At 43.3% G+C, this 24,659-nt stretch overlaps 1 protein-coding gene across 3 annotated transcripts in view; it reads right to left on the reverse strand.

Annotated features, from left to right (window-relative positions):
- Positions 1-24,659, reverse strand: part of UNC5D (unc-5 netrin receptor D) — a 451,316-nt gene that overhangs the window by 117,216 nt on the left and 309,441 nt on the right. For 2 of the 3 annotated variants that reach the window (XM_082200306.1, XM_082200304.1), the window contains exons 5-7: positions 19,880-20,060; positions 15,810-15,977; positions 10,970-11,134 (exon numbers count right to left, since the gene is read on the reverse strand). In XM_082200306.1, the coding sequence (XP_082056432.1) occupies positions 10,970-11,134; positions 15,810-15,977; positions 19,880-20,060 (514 nt within the window). The remainder of the gene's footprint in view (positions 1-10,969; positions 11,135-15,809; positions 15,978-19,879; positions 20,061-24,659) is intronic. The other variant, XM_082200305.1, reaches the window with a different exon arrangement.

Here is a 24,659-nt window from a genome sequence, read left to right on the forward strand (position 1 = left end):
GCATTGCAGATAATTAGCTTGCAGTCTCTTGAGGAAGAATTACATGTTAGAAGCAAGCCCTGATGGCTGCTTAAAAAAAAAAAAAGATATAGCAAAGTAGGTTCAAGAAGGGGGTGAATTTCAGCAAAGAAGCAGTAGGTGGGAAGGGTGATTTTAAAACGTGCATCTTCATTAAAGCATTGGAAAACAGCGCCTAAGTATAAATGCGGACTATTTGCATTGAAGCATGTTGTCACAATATTTGAAAATCACCACAGAACAAATAATTTAAATCATTGTGGCGAATTAAATTCATGAGCAATATTTGTAAATCTATTTGCTTTGGCTTGCAAGAATTCATAATACAGGAAATCCAGTTCTGGACAAATGAGTCGGAATGTGGTATTCAACCAGGCCCCCCTCTTCATTAATAGCTCTTTTCAGATGTTTATATTGCTTGTAAAGCAAAGGGGGTGTAGGACTGAGTATATTACTCTATCCCCCTCCCCACCCAATAGCCCTCCTTGACTTGGAGGTAGGGCTGGGTGACTCTCAATTTTTGTATCTCTCAGTTTCTCATTTTTTCCAATTTCAGTTTTCCATATTTCCACCTCAGTTTTCCATATTTCCACCTTAGTGATTTTTTAAATTTAACATCCTCATAAAAATTCACCAGCATTTTAGCACGAATTTATCCTGATATAAAGACTTTTGTAGGCAATTTTGCCTAATATACACATTTTCCCAAAATACTTCCTCCAAATACAATGCATTTTTTTGCATGCAATTCCCACTGATATATACCTTCCTATGCATACTTTACCCTAATATATGCATTTTTTGTGCTGCAAAACTACACTGAAGATTTTGGATGTGTGTGATATTTGAAGGATGGCTATGTCCCAGTTCATTTCAGGAAGGGCAAAGCAGGTAGGTTCACCTTTAAATACAAATTGAATCAAATTTATTCCCCATGCTTATTTGGAGGGCAATCTTCCAAAGGGAGGCTCACCCCCACCCCCCATTCCAGAATCCTGGCCGTTCTAAAATGTATTAGGATCCTCCATAAGTACAGGAACTCTCCTACTTCAGACATCCGCCTGCCAGTTTGTGGAGGACAATGCAAGCAGTGTCAGAAAGCAAAACTTGCACACTTCTCCCCACATCCTCACTTGTATTTGATTCAAATTTAGTGTGAATACCTGAAAAAGGCTTGCAGGGGACATTTGTGTGCTTTTCTCACCCATTCTGAAACAGAGGGGACCAAGATTGTTTCTGGTATTTTGCATACCAAATACTAGTATGTGTGCATATATTTCTCATTTACCCTTGCCTTCCTTTCCTTCTTCTTCCTCTGTTGGGGTATGTGTGTGTGTGTATAATATATGTGTGTGTGTGTAATATATTATACACACACACATAGAGGAACACACATAGAGGAACGCCCTTGTGGCAGGGACTCATCAAACCACTTTTTAAAAACCAAGTAGATGATTCTGTATAAGCAAACAAGTACAGTGGTACCTCTGAGGTCTGTCCTTAACCTGAATCCGTTCTTAACCTGAGGTACCACTTTAGCTAATGGGGCTTCCCACTGCCGCCCTGCCGCCACTGCTAGATTTCTGTTTTCATCCTGAAGTAAAGTTCTTAACCCGAGGTACTACTTTCGGGTTAGCGGAGTCTGTTACCTGAAGTGTTTGTAACCAGAGTTGCCACTGTGTTAGTGGCTGCAAAAAATGCAAGAATCAACTATTAGTTGATATATCTACTTAGAAGTAGATATGGATGTGATGACAATCTTATTCCAGGTGCAGAACAATCATGGGCCTATTTATTGAGGAATAAGGCAAAGGTAAAGGGACGCGGATGGTGCTGTGGGTTAAACCACTGATCCTAGGGCTTGCCGATCAGAAGGTCGGCGGTTAGAATCCCCTCAATGGGGTGAGTTCCCTTTGCTCGGTCCCTGTTCCTGTTAACCTAGCAGTTCGAAAGCACGAAGTGCAAGTAGACAAATAGATACCACTCCAGTGGGAAGGTAAACGGCGTTTCCATGCGCTGCTCTGGTTCAGCAGAAGCGGCTTAGTCATGCTGGCCACATGACCCGGAAGCTGTACACCAGCTCCCTCGGCCAGTAAAATGAGATGAGCACTGCAACCCCAGAGTTTTCTGCGACTGGACCTAATGGTCAGGGGTCCCTTTACATTTAAGGCAAAGGTAAAGGGACCCCTGACAGTTAAGTCCAGTTGTGAACGACTCTGGGGTTGCGGTGCTCATCTCACTTTACAGTCCGAGGGAGCTGGCGTTTGTGCACTTCCGCAGCCGGCGTACAGCTTCCAGGTCATGTGGCCAGCATGACTAAGCCGCTTCTGGCAAAACCAGAGCAGCGCACAGAAATGCCATTTATCTTCCCGCCGGAGTGGTACCTATTTATGTGCTTGCACTGTGTGCTTTCAAACTGCTAGGTTGGCAGGAGCAGGGACCAAAAAACAGGAGCTCACCCCGTCGCGAGGATTCAAACCACCGATCTTCTGATTGGCAAGCCCAAGTGGCACTGTGGTTTAACACACAGTGCCACCCGCATCCACCCGCGTCCTGAAAGGGAGGGTGAAACGGATTATAGAGATGAGGTGGAGCAGCTGACAGAGTGGTGCAGAGCTAACAACTTGCTCATAAATACAAGGAAGACAAAGGAGCTTGTGGTGGACTTCAGGAGAGAGAAGAGCAACGTCCAGCCACTTTTGATTGATGGGGTCTGTGTGGAGAGGGTAACAACGTTCAGATTTCTGGGCATTGAATTACAAGAGGATCTGTCCTGGAGTGTCAACACAAGGGGGCTTGTGAAGAAGGCACAGCAGAGACTGTACTTTTTGAGAATACTAAGGAAAAACCATCTTCCGCAGAAACTGCTGCTTGCCTTCTATCACTGTGCCATTGAGAGCGTGCTCACTTATGGCTTATGTGTGTGGTACGGAAGCTGTACTGCCCAGGACAGGATGGGGTTGTGCAGGGTTGTTAAGGCAGCAGAGAGCATTGTTGGCTGCCCACTCTCCACCTTAGAGCAGATTTATGCCACAAGGTGCCATAGGAAGGCACTGGACATAGTAAAAGATCCATCGCATCCTGGTCACTGTCTCTTCGAGCTGTCTCTTGCCATCGGGACGGAGATACAGGTCGATGAAGACAAGAACGAGTCGTCTTAAGAACAGCTTCTTCTCCAGAGTGATCTCGGCCCTGAATGGGAAGCCCGGACTTTGAAAGTCATTGAATCTCCCTTGCTGTATTATATTGTATTGTTTAATTAGTGTTTTTATGGAGCAGTCAAGTAATTTCGTTGTCCCCGAAGGGGGCAATGACAATAAAAATATTCTTATTCTTATTAAGGATTAACTCTATTTAATTCAATGATATTTGCTTCCAAGAAAGTATGTTCAGGAACCCCTGTCTTGAAGGGTTCCAAAATGTAGGGGAAAGTCTGCGTGCAATGCCTACAACCACACCTAACAGGTGGGTGTTAGGGGCAGGTCTAGAATCACGGATATGCTAACTCACTTTATTTATGACTCCCCTTCACATGACGCATGCATAAGAGAGACTCCTTTAGGAGGGAAGATGAATCTACATCTTTTCTTGCCGATTTCCCTACTGCTTACTAATACACAATTCTATTTCTTTTTAAAAAAAGTTTGAACACTAATTCAGCCCTTCACTTATTTTTGAAGAGACCCAGGAAAAAAACCACACACACACACAACGCAGTGAAATGTGGTATCCAAGCTCTCCCTTAAGCAGTGGGAGACTGCACTGTGCTTTTAATGCATGCTTATGCCATAATTGTCTGTTTGATGTTTGAACACCTGCTCAACCCCTCCCCCCCCCCATTTACAGGAAACGTGTCTGGAAAAATGCAAAATGAAAGGTAACACAATATCTGCTTTGAAGACTGAGGCACTGGAAGGGGGGGGGGGAGCGATGACACATGTTCTACATGTAGCGTTGCATTTCAAGTATGCACACCAGCTTGACCCAAGTGCCTTCTTCCAAGGAAGCCAGAAAGGAATTCTTCCCTTCAAGATTGAAATGTCAGAATGAAAGCTGCTGTGCATATTGAGGACAAACTTCTATCATTAAGGGCACAGCAGGAAAGGGGCAAAATACATTCTAATAAGATACCTGCAATGAGATTTCTCAAACGTTCTATAAAGACGCTACCCACTCACTGATACAAATTGCAGGGCAATGGTTTTTTTGAATTTTTTTTCCATTTCAAAAAAAAAGAAAAAATAATCCCCCCCCCCCATTTCTTAGGTTGGGAGAGCCAACATGGTGGTGCCCTCCGGATGTTGTTGGACTACTGTTCCTGCTCTGGCATCTGGAGCGGCGCACATGCTGTGCACCCAGGAGTGGAGCTATAATAATAATAATTAATTTTATTTATACCCCGCCCTCCTCAGCCAAGACCGGTCTCAGGACGGCTAACACCAGGTATAAAACAATTGACTGAAATACAACTTAAAAACAAGATTAAAATACAACATTAAAACGCAGCCTCATTTCAGTAGGAACTCAAATCAAGTACTTTTTTGGGGATGAAAACGTCAAGTCTTCACCAAGGCCAACTATCCAGACTGGTCCTACATGGACCAGGAAAAAAATGGCACCTGGGGCACCCCGCCCCCACAGCACCCCCTTCCTCCACCAGTATCTAGGCAGCAAAGATCAAGGATGCAGGAAACTGTAGTCCAAAAACTGGGGGGGGGGCATTGACTACTCCATTCTCTTTGCTGGTGTTGTGTTCCAGAGTTCAGCCCATCAATCCTTAAAACACTTGCAGGAGGGGGCAGGTTATAAACAAACAAGCATGGACTGGACTGTGCTGTGCTGATGGGGGCAGGGGGTTGAATCCAGCCAGATGCAGAGAGAAAGAGGTGAGGTTCAGCAATCCATACAGAGAAATGACAACCTGTTTGGGGTTCCTTGGGGCAGGGCAGCAGTAAGGAACACAGAAAACTGCTTTGTACTGAGTTCGGGCATTGGTGCATCTAGCTCAATAATTCCAGCTCTTTAGATTCTTCTTCTTTGGTGATCACTCGTAGCCGAGTAAGATTGTCTTCCATGAACACGGTTTTAACAATGAGTCCGTAGGTGACTGTGGAGGCTAATTCTGGATCCACACATCCTTCTACTGTGGGGACATTGGTTTCCAGGCAGGAGTTGATCACGGTGTGGATTTGCCAAGCGTGCCTTCCTCTTAGTTTCTCCCTTTCATTCTGTGTTTGAGTGTCTTCAAAGCCCATGACACCTTTGGTAAAGGCTGTTCTCCAACTGGAGCACTCAAAGGCAAGTGTTTCCCAATTGTTGGTGTTTATATTACATTTTCTTTAAAAAATTGCCTTGAGAGAGTCTTTAAACCTCTTTTGTTGACCACCAGCATTACGCTTTCCATTTTTAACTTTGGAATAGAGTAGATGCTTTGGAAGCTCTTTAGATTAGATTCCTCCCAGCCCTTCTCAGAGATGCTGGCGATTGAAAACAGGTACTTTGCCGCTGAGCTGCAGATCATCCCTGTACCCTTCTCCCTATAATTTACACTATTTATTTATTTTAACAAAAAGTGGGGAAGTCTTCACAAGTCCCTTACTCTCAAGGCTCCATAACTCTGCTCAGGTGACTCAGGACAGCCTCAGTGGCACTCTGTACCTGTCCAGGTGCCCCACAGCCTCAGCATGTGACCATCACCCTCAAAGGTGCCGAAGGACACCTTTCCACCAAAAGTGACCAAATGAACAGTGAACCTACCTTATCCACTCCCCCCTCCTTTCTCATTCTCCCTCTTCTTTTAACTAGACCAGGTAGCAAAAGCCTGTCCAGTCTCTGAGTAGACCGGAACAACTGTCAGCCATGCACTGCCAACACAAAGTTTGAACAAGGAAGTTGGGGAAGAAACTCTGCTTCTGAATGACAGAACTGGTTCACATATGTTTTTGGCCTCACGAAAGGAACAGCGTTAGCAAGTTGTGCCTGCAAAAAAATAGCCTCAGAGATTACTTTTCTGAAGCTTTGCACTACGTTTCCTTCACAATTCCCCATGGGGAAAATCAGAGCTGGAAAGGCACATATTGAAACAAGAAGGAAAGGGGAGATAGAGAGGTGGAGAAAAGGAACCAAGACAGGATAATTGCACCAATTCCTACCAGCTGAGAAAGCAAAAATAAACATGGGGAGCCTGAAGATTATTTGACGTATACATATAGTGTGACACACAAAGGAGTAAAGGGAAATGGGAACTTGAGAAATTTTATTTCTGTAAATTTCAGTACAAACTGGTCTGATCCACACCTGTGGACTAATGCATGGATCACAATATTGATCCTTCAGATTCTACAATTCTCCAAAATGAGCATTCTTGGCTAATGAGTCATCTTGGCTAAGAAATAATAATACCAAAATGTACTGCAAAATGCTAACTTTAGAATAAAATGGGTATTTGCCTACGAATATCTGTGCTTTTATTTTTAAAAAATAATCACAGATTACCACAGAAAGGGGACACAATGGACTAATGAACAAGCACATGTCAAACTGACATAGACTGAAAATAGACTGCTCCATTTTCCAGAAAAAAATATATATACCGTAATTCACATAGTTGAGAAAACATATTCACTTAATATTTCATTCTGATTGAACAAAGAGAGGTAGATTGGTGTTCTGGATAAAATGCATATTCCTAGTTCAGATAAAGGACAGTAACATTGGCCAGACATGGGGAGCCTGTGATGATCTCAGCTTTATTCTTGTTTTCCACTGTTCTCCTGCAAGGGCTCGCTCTCCTTCACAAGAAGGGGAGCACTGGAGCTGATAATATCTCTTAAAAAAACAACAACTAGAAGCAAGTGGATACAATGACAAGTATGTATGAATGCAGGCGTAATGGCTCAGATTCCACTACCATGGTTTCAGAATGGAAGAGTGGCAGTTTTGTTCAGGTGCATGGACATAAACTCAGTGGTCTTACCAGCCCAAAGTTTCAAGACTTGATGGACAAAGTTCCAACTCCAAAGAGTATTGGTCTTTTGATGCTTTCCAAAACAAACTGCAATTATTTCAAAACGCAGTCACCAGGATGCCGCTAGGAGCAAAGCTGCCTCACCGCACTGTTGACTCATGTTAAGTTTGTGGTCCACTAGGACCCCTAGATCCTTTTCACATTTACCGTTGTCAGAAATAAACACAACTACTTTCTACATTCGTGTCTCTTGGCAAAAAGGGGAAAAAATATTTCCTTGACTCTAGGAGAGATGACTAGCTACAGGATCTCCAAAGCACAAAGTTTTCATTTTTTATTTCATTTTATTATTATTTTTTGCTTTGCTATGTTCCCAGCAGTGCATCCTTAACTTGGATCTTGATACAACACTAATCCTTTTGGAAAGAAATCTGCTATTTGAGCTTGTGTCTAGCAGCACAACTGGACAAAAGTCAAGGTTTTGTTTTCTACAAGCTTAAGCAAAAGGCAACATTTGAAGCCGCCCCTGTCTCAAGGACCTTCTGCTCTATCTGATGGGATTTAAACGCAAGCTTTTCACTAAAGCTAGTGGCTACATGAGGAGCAGATGCCTGTAACCAAACAAACAGTACACTAATAGGGGAGAAGATAGGAAGGGAAATGCCTAGGATCACCTTGTGTAATATAGTTTCAATCAGCTGCAGAGCTGAGTTAAAGCACCCAAACACAAAGGCCTCACTTTAGAGACTAGCCTGGGGGAATGTTGGTTTTCGAGTATGTGAGATGTGTTGCCATCAACAATCCTCTTTTTGCATTTTAGTTTCTTTCAGTTTGGACATTCTACTGCAGTTCAGCTGCCACCAAACACTACCCAATTTGTCTCACTGTCCCATTATTTCATGCAATTTACACAAGTTAAAGTTAATTAACAATTTAATAGTTTCCACACCTTTAAATTCAATGCAAAGGAAATGCAGTTCAAATGACGGACAAAATGCCATTGATTACATATCATTTGCAGACTGAAAACAACAATGAACGCCAGTCGGCATTGATTTCTGTTCTGGACATGGGATGAATAAATGAACATTGGTAATTTCCACTTCTTCTTCCATTTCCATTGGATTTCATGCCCCTGAAGATTTCCCATGAGGAAATGCAGCCCTCAGGCTGAAAATCATTCCACCTTCCTGGCTAGGGCACCATCTGGTCTAGGACTAGGGCTGTGAGGAAAGACATGAAAATGAACTTCCAGAAGCTCCAGCAGCCTGCCTGACAGTGGGTTCCTCATCAGGACCAGCAAATGCAGAACAATTTGTGCAAGATAAATGCAAGGAATCAGAATCTGAGTTACTCTGTCACAAAAACATGGTTTTTCCAGAACTGTAAAATATTAACAAGTACGGATCCAAACATTATACCGCTTAAATGAAAGTGAGGTTCTCGGTGGCAGCATTTGCTGTGATTGTTCTGTCCAGCTGTGAGCAAGTATTTGGTTTATGGCTGGCCACAGTTTTTTTGGTCTTTCATCCCACAAGCAGCAAGTAGCTTTTACCCAGCAGTTTAAAAGGAAACTAGGCCAAATGGAATGTGTCCAGAGGAGGATTGGGAAGGAGATCAAGTCCTATGAGGAATGGTTGAAGGAGTTGGGCATGCTTGCCCCAGGGAAGAGACAATATGATGGCCATCTTCAAATATCTGAAAGGCTGCCACCTAAGTGATGGATCAATTTTTGTTTTCTTTTGCTCCAGAGGAAAGGACACAAACCACTGAGTTTTAATTTCCAAGAAAGGGGATTTTGAGTCAACATTAGGAAGAAACTTCCTGGTGGAATGAACTGCTTTAACAGTGGAACAGATAAAAGGTGATAGACTCTTGTTTGCTAAACAGTCTGGGTGGCTATCTTTAAGGTGTGTAGTAGCAGTGGATTTCCAGCATCAGCAGGTGACTGGATGAGATGACATTTGAGGTCTCTTCCATCTCTATGACTGTGTGATGCATTTTAGCTAACATGCATAGTGCAAAAATACACATAGAAATACAGGGGTTTACCTAATGAGTACCCATAGCAAAGAGTTCATTTCTTGCACAGCAAGACAATCAAGCAGAAAACAGCATGATGGATTCATAGGAACAGAACTCAATAGATGTTCACAGGTCTGTACACCAAGGAGTCTCACTCTACAAGAACAATCATTGCTTGAAAGGGTTTAGTAACCTCTGCCCTGCAGGCCTATTTAGGCCTGGTATGAGTTCCAACTTAGCCTGCAAAGCCGTTTTCTCAAAACCACATCCACTTACCCCACACCTGACTTCACATGTGATGTCAGGCATGCGGCAGATAAGCGTGTGATTCCAACGGAACAATCAGGCACTTAAAGTGAGCTCCTGATGGTTCCTTTGCAAGTGGGGCTCACTGACAAGAGCTGATCAGCGCTGACAGCCAGACCCACTGGGATTGGCTGCACCAGCAAGTTCCGCATCAGGAACCTGCTAGTGCAGCTTAAGGGGCCTTGCTGTCAGCTTGCCAGTCTTCAGAGGGAAAATGTCAGTTTGCAGGCATGGTCTGAATCCGAACTGCCATCTGCAAACAAACTTCAAGGAGGCTTGCTCTGTCTGATCAGCTGATCAGCGATTACAGTGAGGCCCTTTGAAGTCGTGAAGTGGCAGAATGATAATAGCAGGTGATTGACAGGTGGATGGAGGCTCTTGCTTACAAGCAAGTAAGAAATCCTCAGTCAGGCAAGTAGCTGTGCAGGCTCAGCTGCAGATACGAGGCTCAAGAGTCATGGTACATCTGCTCAAGATGCTCAGAATTGAACATAAGCAACGAAGACGTCCCAACAAGTTTCCCAAACGCTGCCTGCCAAGTTTTAAAAGATGCGGTATAGCATGGCTCATCCAGAAGACTCACTCGCCTTGCGGGGATGTCAGGATTGCAAACGTGTTTGGGCTTCTGTTCAGTTGCCATCACCTCTGGTTCCGCCTCCCCACTCAGTTACCGTAATTGTTTGTTGAGGGACATTTTACCAGATCCAATTCCAGATAGCGGTTGGTATCTCCTGTCCTAGATCTCTTTTCCAATTATTTCGATAAGTATTAATTGATATTTCCCTACGTCTAGAACTGCATGGGCTATGTGAATGCCTGAGCCATGCCTTCAGCTAACCCCCAAACAGAAACAGAAATCTGCCTTATAACCAAGTAAGACCATTGGTCCATCTAGCTAAGTATTGTCTACAGTTCTCAAACTTTCTATCTCTAGGGTTCACTTCAGAGGACTGAGGCCCACCAAATGCAAAATGGTGATGGGAGAGTTTGACACTGGCAATTACTAATATCCCTTTGTATTGATATTCAATCCGTTTTAGGAAATTGTTCTTTGTTTCTGATCCATGCCACTTGGACATTTATTTTTATTCAATTTCTGCATCGATCCATATTTAAGGTTAGGGGAGGGAGACACCACTCAAAATTCTAATCTGCAAATTAGTTTGAGAGATGTGGATCAAGTTGACTCACATAGGAATTTGCAAAGATCAAATTCTTCAAACATCCCCATTCCAAAATCAAAAGAGGAGCCTGTAGGTTCACTGCTAATCTGGACATACAAAGAACAGAAGGAAGTATCTTTCAGTCTGTGCGACCTTCCTTTGACACCATCTGTTTCTGAGCAACTGATACATGTTGGACCATCCCAAGTAATCATTGATAAATTATTCACCACAGAAGGAATCCAAAACTTCCCTTCCAGCCAATATAATCCTTTCTATGGACTTCAAAGGATTTGAGCTCCAAGCAAAAGACATCGGCAGAATGAATTTCAAAGCTATGAACACACACACACACAGGCTCCTGTCGACTGATTTCACTGCAGACAACTCTCTCCAGTCTGCAACATGAATCATAGACTTGGTTGTGAGTCTTAATTTAAGGGACAGAGAGGGAGGAAAAAAACACTGACTTTCTATGAAAGCTATTTACCTTGAATGCAAAGTCCTTCAGTGCAGTTCTCTGACTCTTGGCTTGGACCTTCACAGAATTTCCCACCATTCCGTGGAGGTGGAGCACTGCATTCCCGGATCCTCATGTGCTCACACTCGGGACTGCAGACCGACCATTCACTCCACACCTCCCAGCCGCCATCCACTAAACAGAAAAGAAGGAATTCGCTGCTGCTTTAAATGACAAATTGTTTGATCTAGAACTCGTTTGGGGCACTTTGGTATAATATAGGTGAACTCCCATATAGGCAAGATAGATGAAATCGTTACCCCATCATTTCTCAAATTTATCCCATTTTCCCTTCCATTGGAAGATGGTGGACACTCCATTGTATGCTTGATTTTGTTTGTTTGTTTTGTTTTAAAAGCAGAGGTTGGATGGTTACCTATCAGGGATGTTGTAGTAGTGAATATTTTGCATCACCAAGGAGTTGGACTAGATGATATTTGAGGTCATTTTGAACTCTGTGATTCCCTGATCCATCAAACCCAGATCTGAGAAACCTGTGGCTCTCCAGATGTTGTTTGCCCCAACTCCCATAATCCCTGCATTGGCCATGCTAGCTGGGGCTGATGGGAGTTGGTCCACCATCATCTGGAGGGATGCAGAGTCACCAGCCCTGATCTAGCCTGCAATCTGATTTATTTTATCTCCCTAATGTTCAACCAACCATAGATCACCTGCAAACTTTATGCTCCTTATATCTAGAGCTCCCTCTTAAAACACACATGCAATGTCTTCAAACACTTCTTGGAATTCAACTTCTCCCACACAGTTATCAAGACAAACCCTTAATCCAATGGTGAGGAACTTTAGCCCTTGATGGATTCCAAAGCCAATCAGCCCTAGCCAATGGTCAGGGATCATGGGAGGTGCAATCCAGCAGTAATGTATAGGTACTCCTGTCCAGTGACTCATGGTTATATATTCTGTGTGTGTCCTCAGGAGGACCATTGGGATCAACAGACTTTGAGTAAAATTTAATTTAACATAATCCAGTATCCCAATATCTTAGCAAAGCTAAGTCTAAATAGGCATAACTAATCTGAATACATAAACCTTGTTTTAGATCATGCATAAGCTGCAGTGTCCCTCAGGCTTATATGCTCCTGCTCCCCAACTCCTCATCCCCAAGTAAGATGCAGAGAATGAAAGTTCAAAAGCTTACATTTTTGAACAAACCATTGTTCACCTCAGTATCTTGTTGGCAACTTGGAATCTATATTCTAGTTTAGGGGTAAGCAACATGCTGTTTTCCAGATGTTGTGGAATCCCAGCCAGTATGGTCTGTGATCAAGGACAGGCATAGGGAAACTTGGCCCTTCAGATGTTTTGAGACTACAGTTCCCATCATCCCTGACTACTAGTCCTGTTAGCTAGGGATGGTGGGAGTTGTAGTCCCAAAACATCTGCAGGGCCGAGTTTTCCTATGCCTGATCAAGGAGGATGGAAGCTATACTACAGCAACATAGCAGGTGTTTATAACTACCCCTGAGCTGCAATATTTCAGCTTACAGGAGGAAAACCTATGTTTGAATGCTTTGCTGTAGAATAATCCCCTAACCACAGAAAACTAGAATGTCAGGGACAACAGCAGGCTAGAACTCTTCTCCCTGACATCTAGCTTTGTATGTGCACAGAAGGTTTATATGTAACTATTAACTGAACACATAAAGCTGAATGGTCCATCTGTTTGTGTTATATACTAGACCTCAATTACACCATGCAAAAAAGGTGAATAAAATCTTTTTGCAGAGGGGAAAAAAACCTTGCAAAAAACCTAGTGAAGTTGAATTTAAAGCTCAAAACTGCTGTACAAGATTAAAGGTAAAGGTAAAGGTACCCCTGCCCAAACGGGCCAGTCTTGACAGACTCTGGGGTTTGTGCGCCCATCTCACATCTATTGGCCGGGGGCCAGCGCTGTCCGGAGACACTTCCGGGTCACGTGGCCAGCGTGACAACGCTGCTCTGGCGAGCCAGAGCCGCACACGGAACGCCGTTTACCTTCCCGCTGGTAAGCGGTACCTATTTATCTACTTGCCCCCGGGGGTGCTTTCGAACTGCTAGGTGGGCAGGCGCTGGGACCGAGCAGCGGGAGCGCACCCCGCCGCGGGGATTCGAACCGCCGACCTTTCGATCGGCAAGCCCTAGGCGCTGAGGCTTTAGCCCACAGCGCCACCCGCGTCCCGTGCTGTACAAGATTACATGTGCTAAAATTTATCTGCTATCAAAGAGAGGCCTAAATGGCTTCTTTTAGGTTGTATCTCTTCCCCAAATTTCTGTGCTATTTTCATCTATTCATTTGGGCTGCAGCTACAATGTTTTTGAGAGGGAGAGAAAGATTGCCTGAAGCAAAAAAAGAAGGAGGAAACAAACAGAAGCAAAAATGATCTTGGGAGAAATGCTGACAGTTGGAGACTGGTTTTCAGACTTATTTGGAATCACAGGAAAGGGTTCATAGTTGACCAATTTTACATCATTTGCTTCCATCATTAACCACTAGAGAAATCTGCAATCACATGATGTCCCATGTCCACATGATGTAGAAGGAAAAGCAATTTGGAATGCAAAACATACCAAAATGTTTATTTCAGCAGAAAGGCCAAGTCAAACGAGCTGATATATTGGGGTCCATAATTACTCTACTCAAGCCCCAAAGTGGGTCACAGGATGGGGCAGACCTACTGTGCTATCTTATTAGCAAGCGGGCTGCCATTGCTTACCAGGAAGGAGAGGTTGGAGCAGTGTAAACATGCCTGTGGAGCCAATCCTGCTTCTGCATTTGCACCACACCAACCTCTTCTCCTGCCTAGTCAACAGTTACCCACTTGCTAGAAAACAAGCAAAGCGACTCCACCCAGCCCAACATGAGATTTTTCAAACTTGACCAGACCATGGTTGGCATTGGGTCCGAATAGTCCCTTAGAGTGAAGGGAATAGCGGTTCAAAAATCCAAGGTCCAATCAGCTCTAGGGGTTGAGATAATTCTGACATGTGACTGAAGCATGACAGCTAGACTTGCAGTTCTCTTGCTAATACCCACAAGATATTCAGGATCAATATGTCTAACAACTGGCTTAGAACAGCTCACTTCCTGTCTTACAGTCTTTGCAAGTCCCTGTCCAGCTCTTTTTCACGTTACCCATGTCCCAATTATGCATGTTAACAGAAGCAGTTCAAAAGAAATGCTGGATTCAATAAGTTCCAATTTAAAGCCCGTAGATATGAAACAGACACCCACAGTGTTCAATGAGTTTTGGATAATGAAACCTAAAGAAAGTATGCATGCATTTTTAAAACTGGACAGTGCATATTGGTAAATTTTCATTTGGGGGGGGCGTGGAATCCTCACACATACAGGAAAACACAGAGATGACCATTGGCCATGCTCCCTGATGTATCATGTAATAGATTGTAAACTAATGTGTGGGTTTTTTAAAAGGAAAACATCTGTGATTTTTTTTTAATACTCATGAAAATTCATCAGCATTTTAGTGTCAACTAATAATACACACCTTTGTATGCAGTTTTCACCAATAAACACATTTTGAAAGTATTTTGCCTGAGTGTTTCTTCACAGATATATGCCTCAAAATGCACACTTTTCCCTAACAAATTTTTATATAAACTATTTGATTGTAAAAAAAAAAATCACCAAAAAGAAAAAGAAGAAAGAGTGTGAATTTCCAAGGACAGCGTATTTCATTTCATGCATTGTTTCAGAAACTGTGTCCTTAGGTACGTCTGCATGAGAATGTAAAATGAACTGAATTTATTTTGCATCCCTGCCCTCAGGTGACTTTGAATATTGCAAAGAGCTCAGGAGGATAACAGCCCCATCTCCCCAACTTCAACCATGGGCCTGTGAACCATTTATTATTATTATTTTTCCAAAAATTTCATTAATTTTAACAGATATAACATATAAAACATACAAAAGAAAACACATTACAATACTACAAGAAAGAAAGAAAAAAACAAAAATACGAACACATATTCCTTCTAAAGTTCATTTTAAATTCCATTGTTAACTGACTTCCTCAACTCCCCCCTGACTGAGTTTCCTTGTATCACCTTGTAGCAGTTTTCCAAGATCATCTTTCTACTATAGTTAACTGGGCCTGTGAACCATTAGGCTTGTCAGACCTCACCCCATTGGCTCTGCTCCACAAGGCCTCCTCTCTCCTCAACTGTTACCTGGGGCAGCCATTCCACCAGGCTGCCTCAGTGGGAGAGTTAAGACCCAGGGCTCATGCCTCCAGCTCTGCCAGAGGCTTAGTTCCATTAGGCACTTCCTGCCTCTGAACAGTGCCAGGTGGTAATTAGAAGAACAACTGTTTAGAAACTGGTGCCTGTGTCTGGATTCTGATTTTCCTCTTCCCTCCCAGTCCCTTTTGCCTTGTGTGGTCTGTGTGTTTAGACTGTAAGCCAGCAAGTAGGGACTGTCTTGCTTTGACTGTACGCAAGTCACCCCAGGCTCACTAGAAGGACAGATTGTGAAGCTGAGGCTCCAATACTTTGGCCACCTCATGAGAAGAGATGATTCCCTGGAAAAGCCCCCAATGTTGGGAAAGATGGAGGGCACAAGGTGAAGGGGAAGACAGAGGACGAGATGGTTGGATAGTGTTCTCGAAGCTACCAGCATGAGTTTGACTAAACTGCGGGAGGCAGTGGAAGACAGGAGTGCCTGGCGTGCTCTGGTCCGTGGGGTCACGAAGAGTTGGACACGACTAAACAACTAAACAACAACAACGTCACCCCAGGAGCCTTTTAGCCTTTATCACTCTAAATAAATAGTAATAAATACCATCTCTCTCACCAGGGCACAGTGAAGTGCAGGTAATTTTCTGCACAGACATTCCTTCGCAGAAGGCGCCTCCGTTGAGAGGAGCTGGGTTTGTACAGGTCCGTGATCTCTTCTGCCATCCTCTGCCACATCGTACGTTGCAGTTGGACCACTCGGTCCATGAAGACCAGCCTCCATTCACTGCAACCAGAACACATATAGGGAGGTGGGGGAGTAGGGAGGAGATGGAGATCACATTAACATTTGAAAAGAACAAACCTTCATTTCATGCCCTTCCATTCTCAAGCTCTCTTTTTAAAAGAAAAAAAGAAAAGAAAAAAGTTCCTGCATGTTAAATTCCAAAGCTCAGTTGTAGACACTGCTGCCTAAATAACACTGGGATGCAATTATCTAAAGAACTTGGTGTCAATGTGTGGTCATGTTTGAAGGAGGCAGACTTATATGCCAGGAGGTGCTGAGGATGACAGGGAGATGGTTTTTGAGAAAGGAGAGGCTACCACCCTAATTCTCTCCAAACACATTCCACTTAAGGCACAATCAGATTCCCCAAAAGGCAAAAATAATAATAATGAGCCGAGGTTGTCTAGGCATCTATCTGACTTAATAAAATATAATTCTGCACTTTAAAGAGAACAAAGGCAGTCAAGCACAAAAGAGGCAGGAAACTTTCTCTTCCAGTTCAGATATGGCTGTTTGAAAAGCAACATTAGGGGTCCATACTAAGTTTGATTAACAAGCTCTCCTATAGAGAAAGAGCTGTTACAAGGAACCATAGATGCACAATTTTATTTTGACTGACCCTTGGCAGGAGGAACTTCCCCTCCCACCAAGGGCCACATTACCTTGAGGGTAATCTGTCGAGTGCCACATGAAAGTCCCCTGTCTGAAACCATAGAGAGTAATTGCCAGTCAGGGCAGACAAGACTGAGCTACATGGACCAATGGTCTGCCTGGGTAGACAGTATCTTTTCCATGTGGCAACATCCAGATACTGAACCATCTGCTTTGCATGAAGAAATTCAGTCCCCAGCATCTTCAGGTAGGTCTGGGAGAGACCCCCGTCTGAAACCGTGGAGAGTCACTGCTAGTCTGACTTGGTATAAGGCAATTTCCTATGCTCCTATCTCTGCCACCCTCCCTCTGCTTTAAATGAATATTGCAGATGGGGCCCTAGGTAATTCTTTTTTAGTAAAGGTAAAGGTAAAGGTACCCCTGCCCGAACGGGCCAGTCTTGACAGACTCTGGGGTTTGTGCGCCCATCTCACATCTATTGGCCGGGGGCCAGCGCTGTCCGAAGACACTTCCGGGTCACGTGGCCAGCGTGACAACGCTGCTCTGGCGAGCCAGAGCCGCACACGGAACGCCGTTTACCTTCCCGCTGGTAAGCGGTACCTATTTATCTACTTGCCCCCGGGGGTGCTTTCGAACTGCTAGGTGGGCAGGCGCTGGGACCGAGCAGCGGGAGCGCACCCCGCCGCGGGGATTCGAACCGCCGACCTTTCGATCGGCAAGCCCTAGGCGCTGAGGCTTTAGCCCACAGCGCCACCCGCGTCCCTAATTCTTTTTTAGTATTTGCTTATTTGTTACATTTCTTTCTCCTCTTTCCACCAAATGGCCCTCCAAGGTGGCTAACAGCAATAACATATAAATTAAGATCAGTTTTGTCTAGGAAAATCCAGAGGAGGGAGATTGAGCAAACAGTTGGCCATCTTTATTAACTTCGGTGTGTCTACTCTGAGTAGAACTTGCATTGAATGCAACACAAAGAGTCTTCTGGCACCTTAAAGGTGAACTAATTTACTATTGCATTAATTTTCATGGATTATGGTCCATTTCATCAGTAGCATGAAGTGTTATCCTGAATTTTAGGTGTATATATACACTTGGCAGATTGTGAAGTGAGGTCAAGGGGAAATGTAATGCAGAAAATGTACAGACAGTGATAATTACATACTTAACAGTGGTTATTCATAAAATAGTTGCCTGTGACATTGAGAACTGTTTAGGGAATCAGCGTTGTTAAGTATGTAATTATCACTGTACTTTTCAGCATTCCATTTCCCTCTGAACCCACTTTTACTACCCCCCCCCCAAAAAAAAAAACCCCAATGTGTCTATCTGAACACACACCTGGGTAAAATGGCTTAAATCTAATGAAGTGGAATATACTCTATAAAAGATTATGCCATAATAAAATTGTTTGGTTTTAACTTGCCACAAAATCCATTTTACTTTTGCCATAAAACACCCCCTTAAGAACTGAGGCTGTCCATGGGCCAAGAACGACTCGCCATCTGTTCTCTTTGAACTTAGTTGCCTGTTTGTGGTCAGTCTTGCAGTTGTTTGTGGGGGTTTTTAAGACCCCCACACTTCCTTTTTCTTTTCTTTTCTTCCCCCCTTTTATTTCATAGTGAATGCCATCCTTCAAAAAAACAAAAACCCAACCACAACCAAAGACACACAATGATTCAGCACTTGGAATGAAGTAGCTCAGTCCAAAGAAGTTTACTGAACTAGTTGAAAAATCTCTGACCTACTTCTGAAAATAGCTCCCATACTTTTCTTTTTAAAAAGTGCTTCAATCAGACATCTAGAAAAAAAGTTAGAAAGCAAAGTGTGGAGACAATTTCCTAAAGCTTATTGGGCATATATGGAGACATTGCTATTGCTAAGGATGTTTAGACATTTAATCACTGCTGCTAAGCAATCAGCAGGAAGCAATGTGAGGCACTTCCCATATATTTCCTGGTGAAGAGATTTGTTCTCTTCCAACAGGAGCAGTGCATTTTAGAACTGTGTGACTGGCATACATTAAACAGGGTAATTCTTTTCTGTTATGGAAACACAATTATGGGGGAAGCTTCACTAGTTGATATTCAGTCTTAAAAATGTCTTACTTGTGTGGCCTCTGATTTGCTTTTGAACCCAATATTTCAGCACAACAGCCTGTAACATTCTGAATGCTGTTTTATAAAAAAAAATATTTTGCAGAGGATAAATTTCTTATGAATAAAAAAAAAATAACCTAGATGAACTCAGACCGAAACAGTTTGTTTTGTAAAAGTATGAACTTAAATAGGAATGAGTTCCTTTTTGGAATGCATGAACTTGAATAGAACTAGTTCCTTTCTAACTGACACTTTCTAAGCACTCTAGTGAACATTGTCGCCAAGTCAGTTCAGTAATTAGTTATTTCACATATTCAGTTAGCACTATGTATTGGAGCTTGCCAGTTTGTAATGGCTTTTTAGTGAAATAGGTGTTAAGTTATCAAGGAGGTGTGCTCCCAAGTATTCTCATGAATTTCTGGGACTGCCAATCAAACAATGGGGTTTAAAAGCTTTTCTTTAATGGCTTTTAAATTGATCTTGCTATTAACTGTTTATTCTATTCACTAATTAAAATGCATATCACAATTTCTTGGTCCAAATTATATTTTTAGAATAGCTAAGGAGGGGTTTTCTAATAATCATTAATCACAGATAAGTCTTTGGGGGAGGGGGGGTGGAATCCAAAAATACCAAGCAATCTCGATCTAAGGAGTCCCTTTTCACATGTACAGTACAGTAGAAGCACCTTCTAAACTCTGCTTCAGCCTTGTGAAGGAGGAACATACATTCATTTCATGATCAATAGAATAATGAAACAAATGTAACTAAAATGAATTCCTCCCCATTCACAAACTGAGTTCAGAAGGGACGTCTAAGCATTTCTCCCGATCTTGAATTCATTTACTTTTTGTTTTGTTTTGTTTCTGCTAAATGCTGAAGGTAGATCAATCGGATTGTCTGATGCTTTTGTTTACTTGTGTTTCTGCGAAGAGAAAACACACAGAGAGACAAGTAAAAGTGTCAAACAATCTGATAAGTCTTCTTATCTCCGTAGAACCCACTAGTTATGCTAAGCACAAGCCCTAGAAATAATGCTTATACTTAATGATAGTGTTATTATTATTATTTCTTAATAAAATTTGTATACTGCCTTTCATCTGAAGATGACAGAGCTGTTTAACTTGTGAACTGCACCAATCAACAGGTTAGCATTTGCAAGCTAAGAAGTTATAGCATTTCACACCCACTGACCGTACACCACCACAGTGGCTGACAGGCTTCTTCTCTTGGCAACTATGTTGGCTGCCATACATGTGTAGTTCCCAGAATCAGAGAGGCGCGCTTGGCGGATGATCAGGTTGTGATCTGCTCGGGTGTCAATGTTCTCATCCTGCTCAGCATCAACTGGTTCTTCATTCTTCAGCCATTCCACCTGGAGAGATAAAACATGAAGGGTGGATTAATGGGATGGATTTACTTTATTTATATCCCACCTCTCCAGAATTGAAGATGATGGATAACATTAGTCACTTACTGAAACTGATTGGCAGTACAATCAGGGCAGACAGAGGAAAGCATATTTCCGTATCGTATGTTCATTGTATAAAATTTACTGCTACAATTTGCAAGGGGGTTAGACAAATTCATGCACAACAGTGATCAGTGATCAGTATTGGGCCAAGACATTTTGCTACCTGAGGCAAAGTGCAAAGATGGCAGCCCTCCATTCCACATACAGAAGCCACCTGGAATAAGCTAGCACACTTGAGGGCAACAAAGTAGTTATGCTGGTACAGGGCAGACTAAATGACACACATAGCTCTGCCCTGCAGCATTTGAGGGCTGAGGGGGGCTATCTCCACTGCCTCTTAGCATCTGCTGCCTGAGGAAATCATTACACTTTGCCTAATGGTGGGCTTGGCCCAGTCAACAATGATGGCTATATGGAACTTCCATGTTCAGAGACACCATGCCAATGAATATCAGTTCAAACAAGTTACAGCACTTCACATCCACTGAGGAGGCAACAGCAGCTCAGAGCTGCTACCTTCATGACCTGCTTGTGGACTTCCTGGAAGAATCTAGTTAGACATTATGGAAAAGAAGATGTTATGCTCAATGCACCTTTGATAACATTTAGAAGTACTGTTCTTAAATGAAAGATTAACCCACAGCTGTCCTTAAGGGCATTTTCACACATTGGGTGATATCCAATTAATGTGTCCCATTAGGTCCAGAATTTCTACTTGCACAATGGGACTTTTCCCCATCATCCCCCTGTACATTTCTCCCAATCTGTTAGAGCAGGTTGGGGAAACCCCTAGAACACGGGTGTCAAACACAAGGCCCGCGGGCCGAATCCGGCCCGCCAGACCTTGTCATGTGGCCCGTGTAGCGGCCGCCAGCCTTCACCTTTTATTCTCGCTTTTTTTTTTTTACACAAGAAAGCCGCCTCTTCAGCGCATGCGCGGCAGCCTACAAGCCAGAGAACGTCTGCCCTCTAGCGGCGCCGGCCATTCTACACGGGAAACCTCCACTTTACATGTCCTTTACATAGTCCTACAGATACAACCGGCCCTTTGAGGGTGACCAAACTGCTGATGCGGCCCCCGATGAATTTGAGTTTGACACTCCTGCCCTAGAACATATTTAGGGGGTGCTCAGGGTAAGGAAAGTGGGAACACCTTGTTGCAAAATCCTGGAACTGACAGGATTGTTATTTGGTGATATTTGAGTTCTAACTGCTGCATTTTTTTGCATGTATATGAATACACCTTACTTTTTATTTAAGAATTTATCTAAAATTGTGATGCATGAATGTTACCAATAGACTGCAACAAGAAAATCAGAAATATACAAACATACAGAAGTAGAAACGAACTGAGTAATCAAAGGTGGACAAAAATGAGAGGATGCCTATCCGCATTAAACAAATTTAGTCAAAATCTAGAGGAATGATATTAACCAATTAATATTCTACCCTCATTTGGCAATTATGCTCACTTTCTCTCAACTACTTCACATATTTATTGTGAGGATAAGCTGTGTTGGCAGTCCCAAGATCCTTGAAGGAGGAGTATGATAAACATTAAAAAAATAATAATTGATACCATGGGATTTCTTTAGTCACAAAACAACCAATGCCTGCTGAATGATGGAGATCACAAACAAATGTGGGATATCTTCAGAGCAAGAGAAGCAAACCCTTCTTATGTTCCTTCCTTCCTAATAAAACTGAAACAATGGGCTGATATGGCCATAATGCTAAACCAGTCTTTAGGCTCTCATATTCGCCCCACCTCCTCTAGCTTGACTGAAAGGAGTCTGACAGTTTTTGCATCCTTTTCTGATTAACCACAGCTTGCCATCTTACCCCAAAGCAGTCAAACTGTGATTGATCTTAACTACTGTTAGTGGAAGCAAGCCAAGTTCAAATGAGGGTTCATGAAGCCGGCTTGTTTCAAGCGTCCACTGCAGTTTATGATTGAAATGGCATGCCAAACACAACCTAAACTGGAGGCAGAAGCTTCAGGACGCCTCCTTCTCACTGCCATGAATGACACAAGCCTGAGGCTCATTTAGGTTTGTCTTTAGAATGATAAACCAGGGATGAGGAACCTGTAGTCTTCCCAGGTGTTATTTGACTCCAGCTCCTAGCAATCCCCACTATCATGATCATGGTCATGGATGATGGAAGTTAAAGAAGTCCATCAATATCTGATGGGCCACTGTTTCCCTAACCCTGCAGTAAACTATGGCTTAGTATTACATGCAAATTAGGCCAGCCTTTTAGAACAGATTTGTGGTGAGGGACTCCCCAGCCTCCCTCTAGACTTGAAGCAGAAAGAAGCCTCAAACTTCCTAATATTTCATATACACCTTTCAGAAGCAACAAGCTATGGATCTCATATACATATGAATTCCTGGAAACACTGACAAAATATTATGTCACTCTGGAGCAGGCACAAAGCTGCTTAAACTAAACCACACAGAGCTAATTGGCATTGCAGAGCAGGTAAATTTCAAGGCAGAATCAGCTGTCTCCATCAAAATATGAGAGGGCTCGGGATCCAGGTTCAGTGGCAGGTCTTTCTGCAGATCCACAAGAATGAGCCAAAGGCAGTGAAGTAACAATTTATTTCCATGTCTCAAACTCAGACAGATAACCTCAGCTGGAAACCAGGAGAAGAAGGGCTTGTAACGTGCAGGTAATCAGCTTATGGATCTGCAGGCTACAGGCATTCATTAGCACACTGTTCTGTGCAGATGGTTGGCAATTTGTAGATTTTCTAGTTTATAAACAAATCTGCGGCCACCGACCATCACAGCCAATTAGACTCCATGCCAAGCAGCAGGCTCTTTTTGCAATGCCATCCGTCACGTTGGTTAGCTAGGGACAGAAGGAGCAAAAGCAGACTTACCCTGCACTCCTCACATCTCTGCAAGATGACACTGTTCGGAGAGAGTGGAGGGGGAAACAAACAGCAAGGAATTTGCAATGATGAGGCAATGTTACATTATATTTATGCACAATGGCATACCATCTAACGAGCCATGAGTGAATTGCATGATCCTTGGGTTTCGCCCAAAGTCACCAGGCAATAATACAGAGATAGTCAACATGATGCTCTCCAGATGTTGGTGGATTACAGATCCCATCATCCCTGATCACTGACCATTTGGCTTAGGCTGGTGGGAGTTGTAGTCCCGGGTCTTCTTAGCTAATGCCTGTTTTCATTTAGATCTTCACCACTGGCTTTTTTCACTCTCTCTGGCAGAAACTCATGAACCGCATAAGAAAGGTCCAAATTGTACCTATGGGGTATTTTCCATCTTGTCTCCACATGTCAGGGACTGGGCAGAGGAGGAATGGTGGAGACTGCCTCCCCAGCTTGACCCTTCCAGGGAGGAGGAAGAGGAAAACAGTTTAGGTTTACAACAGGGGTTTGAGGGAGGTCACAGCTCAGAGGAAGGTGAGGGGGAAAGTTGGGAAATAATGGGAGAGGAGGAGGAAGCACTAGGGGGCCAACAGCTGATGGACACTGTCTTTAGAAAGCATTCCAGACACCCCCTCACTCAGAACTCAGCGAGCCTTGAAGGTAGACCCTTGAAAGAGAGCAAAGAGCTCAGACAGAAGGCACTTCTGAATGAGAAAGTGGGAGATTCATGCAGGACAGCGCCATTATCCAAGAGGCTGGGTTCTATAGCCTCTCTCTGTGAATACTGAATAAAAAGTGGATGGTAAGAAACATTTCCTTGTCTTTGTACGTTCCTGGGCAATTGGCCAGGGGTTGCTGGCAGCAGCCTGACACCACACTGCAGAGAGCAACTTTGAGATCATTGCACTTAGGAAGACGGGGCCATTCCTTCTTCCCTTAGTATCCCTCTTGGGTGTTGGCAGAGAGAATCTTCTTGGTAGTTCCACCACCCTCAGAAGTTCAGGGAATGCCAGCCTTGGAGAGGGCATTATGGCAGCCCCTAAATTGTGGACTTCCATCCCCACAGTGGTGCACTTGGTATCTTAAATAGTTTCTGCCATATGCTGATGATGCACCTCTTCAACCTGACATTTGTTGCCTTTGGCCTCATCCACACTAAACATTTAAAGCAGCATCATAGCATTTTTAACAGTCACAACTCCCCCCCCCCAAAAAAAAAAATCCCTGCAAACGGCTGTTTGTAATGGGTGTTGTTGATGATGATGATAATATAATAATAAAATCATAATCATCATATTTTATTTATACCCCGCCCATCTGGCTGGGTTTCCCCAGCCACTCTGGGCAGCTTCCAGCAAAATATTAAAATACAATAGTCTGTTGAACATTAAAAACTTCCCTAAACAGGGCTGCCTTCAGATGTCTTCTAAAAGTCTGGTAGTTGTTTTTCTCTTTGACATCTGGTGGAAGGGCATTCCACAGAGTGGGTGCCACTACCAAGAAGGCCCTCTGCCTGGTTCCCTGTAACTTCGCTTCTCACAGTGAGGGAACCGCCAGAAGGCCCTCGGAGCTGGACCTCAGTGTCTGGGCAG

The sequence above is a fragment of the Podarcis vaucheri genome (assembly GCF_965113315.1).
Source record: "Podarcis vaucheri genome assembly, chromosome: 15".
NCBI classification, from domain to species: Eukaryota; Metazoa; Chordata; class Lepidosauria; order Squamata; family Lacertidae; genus Podarcis; species Podarcis vaucheri.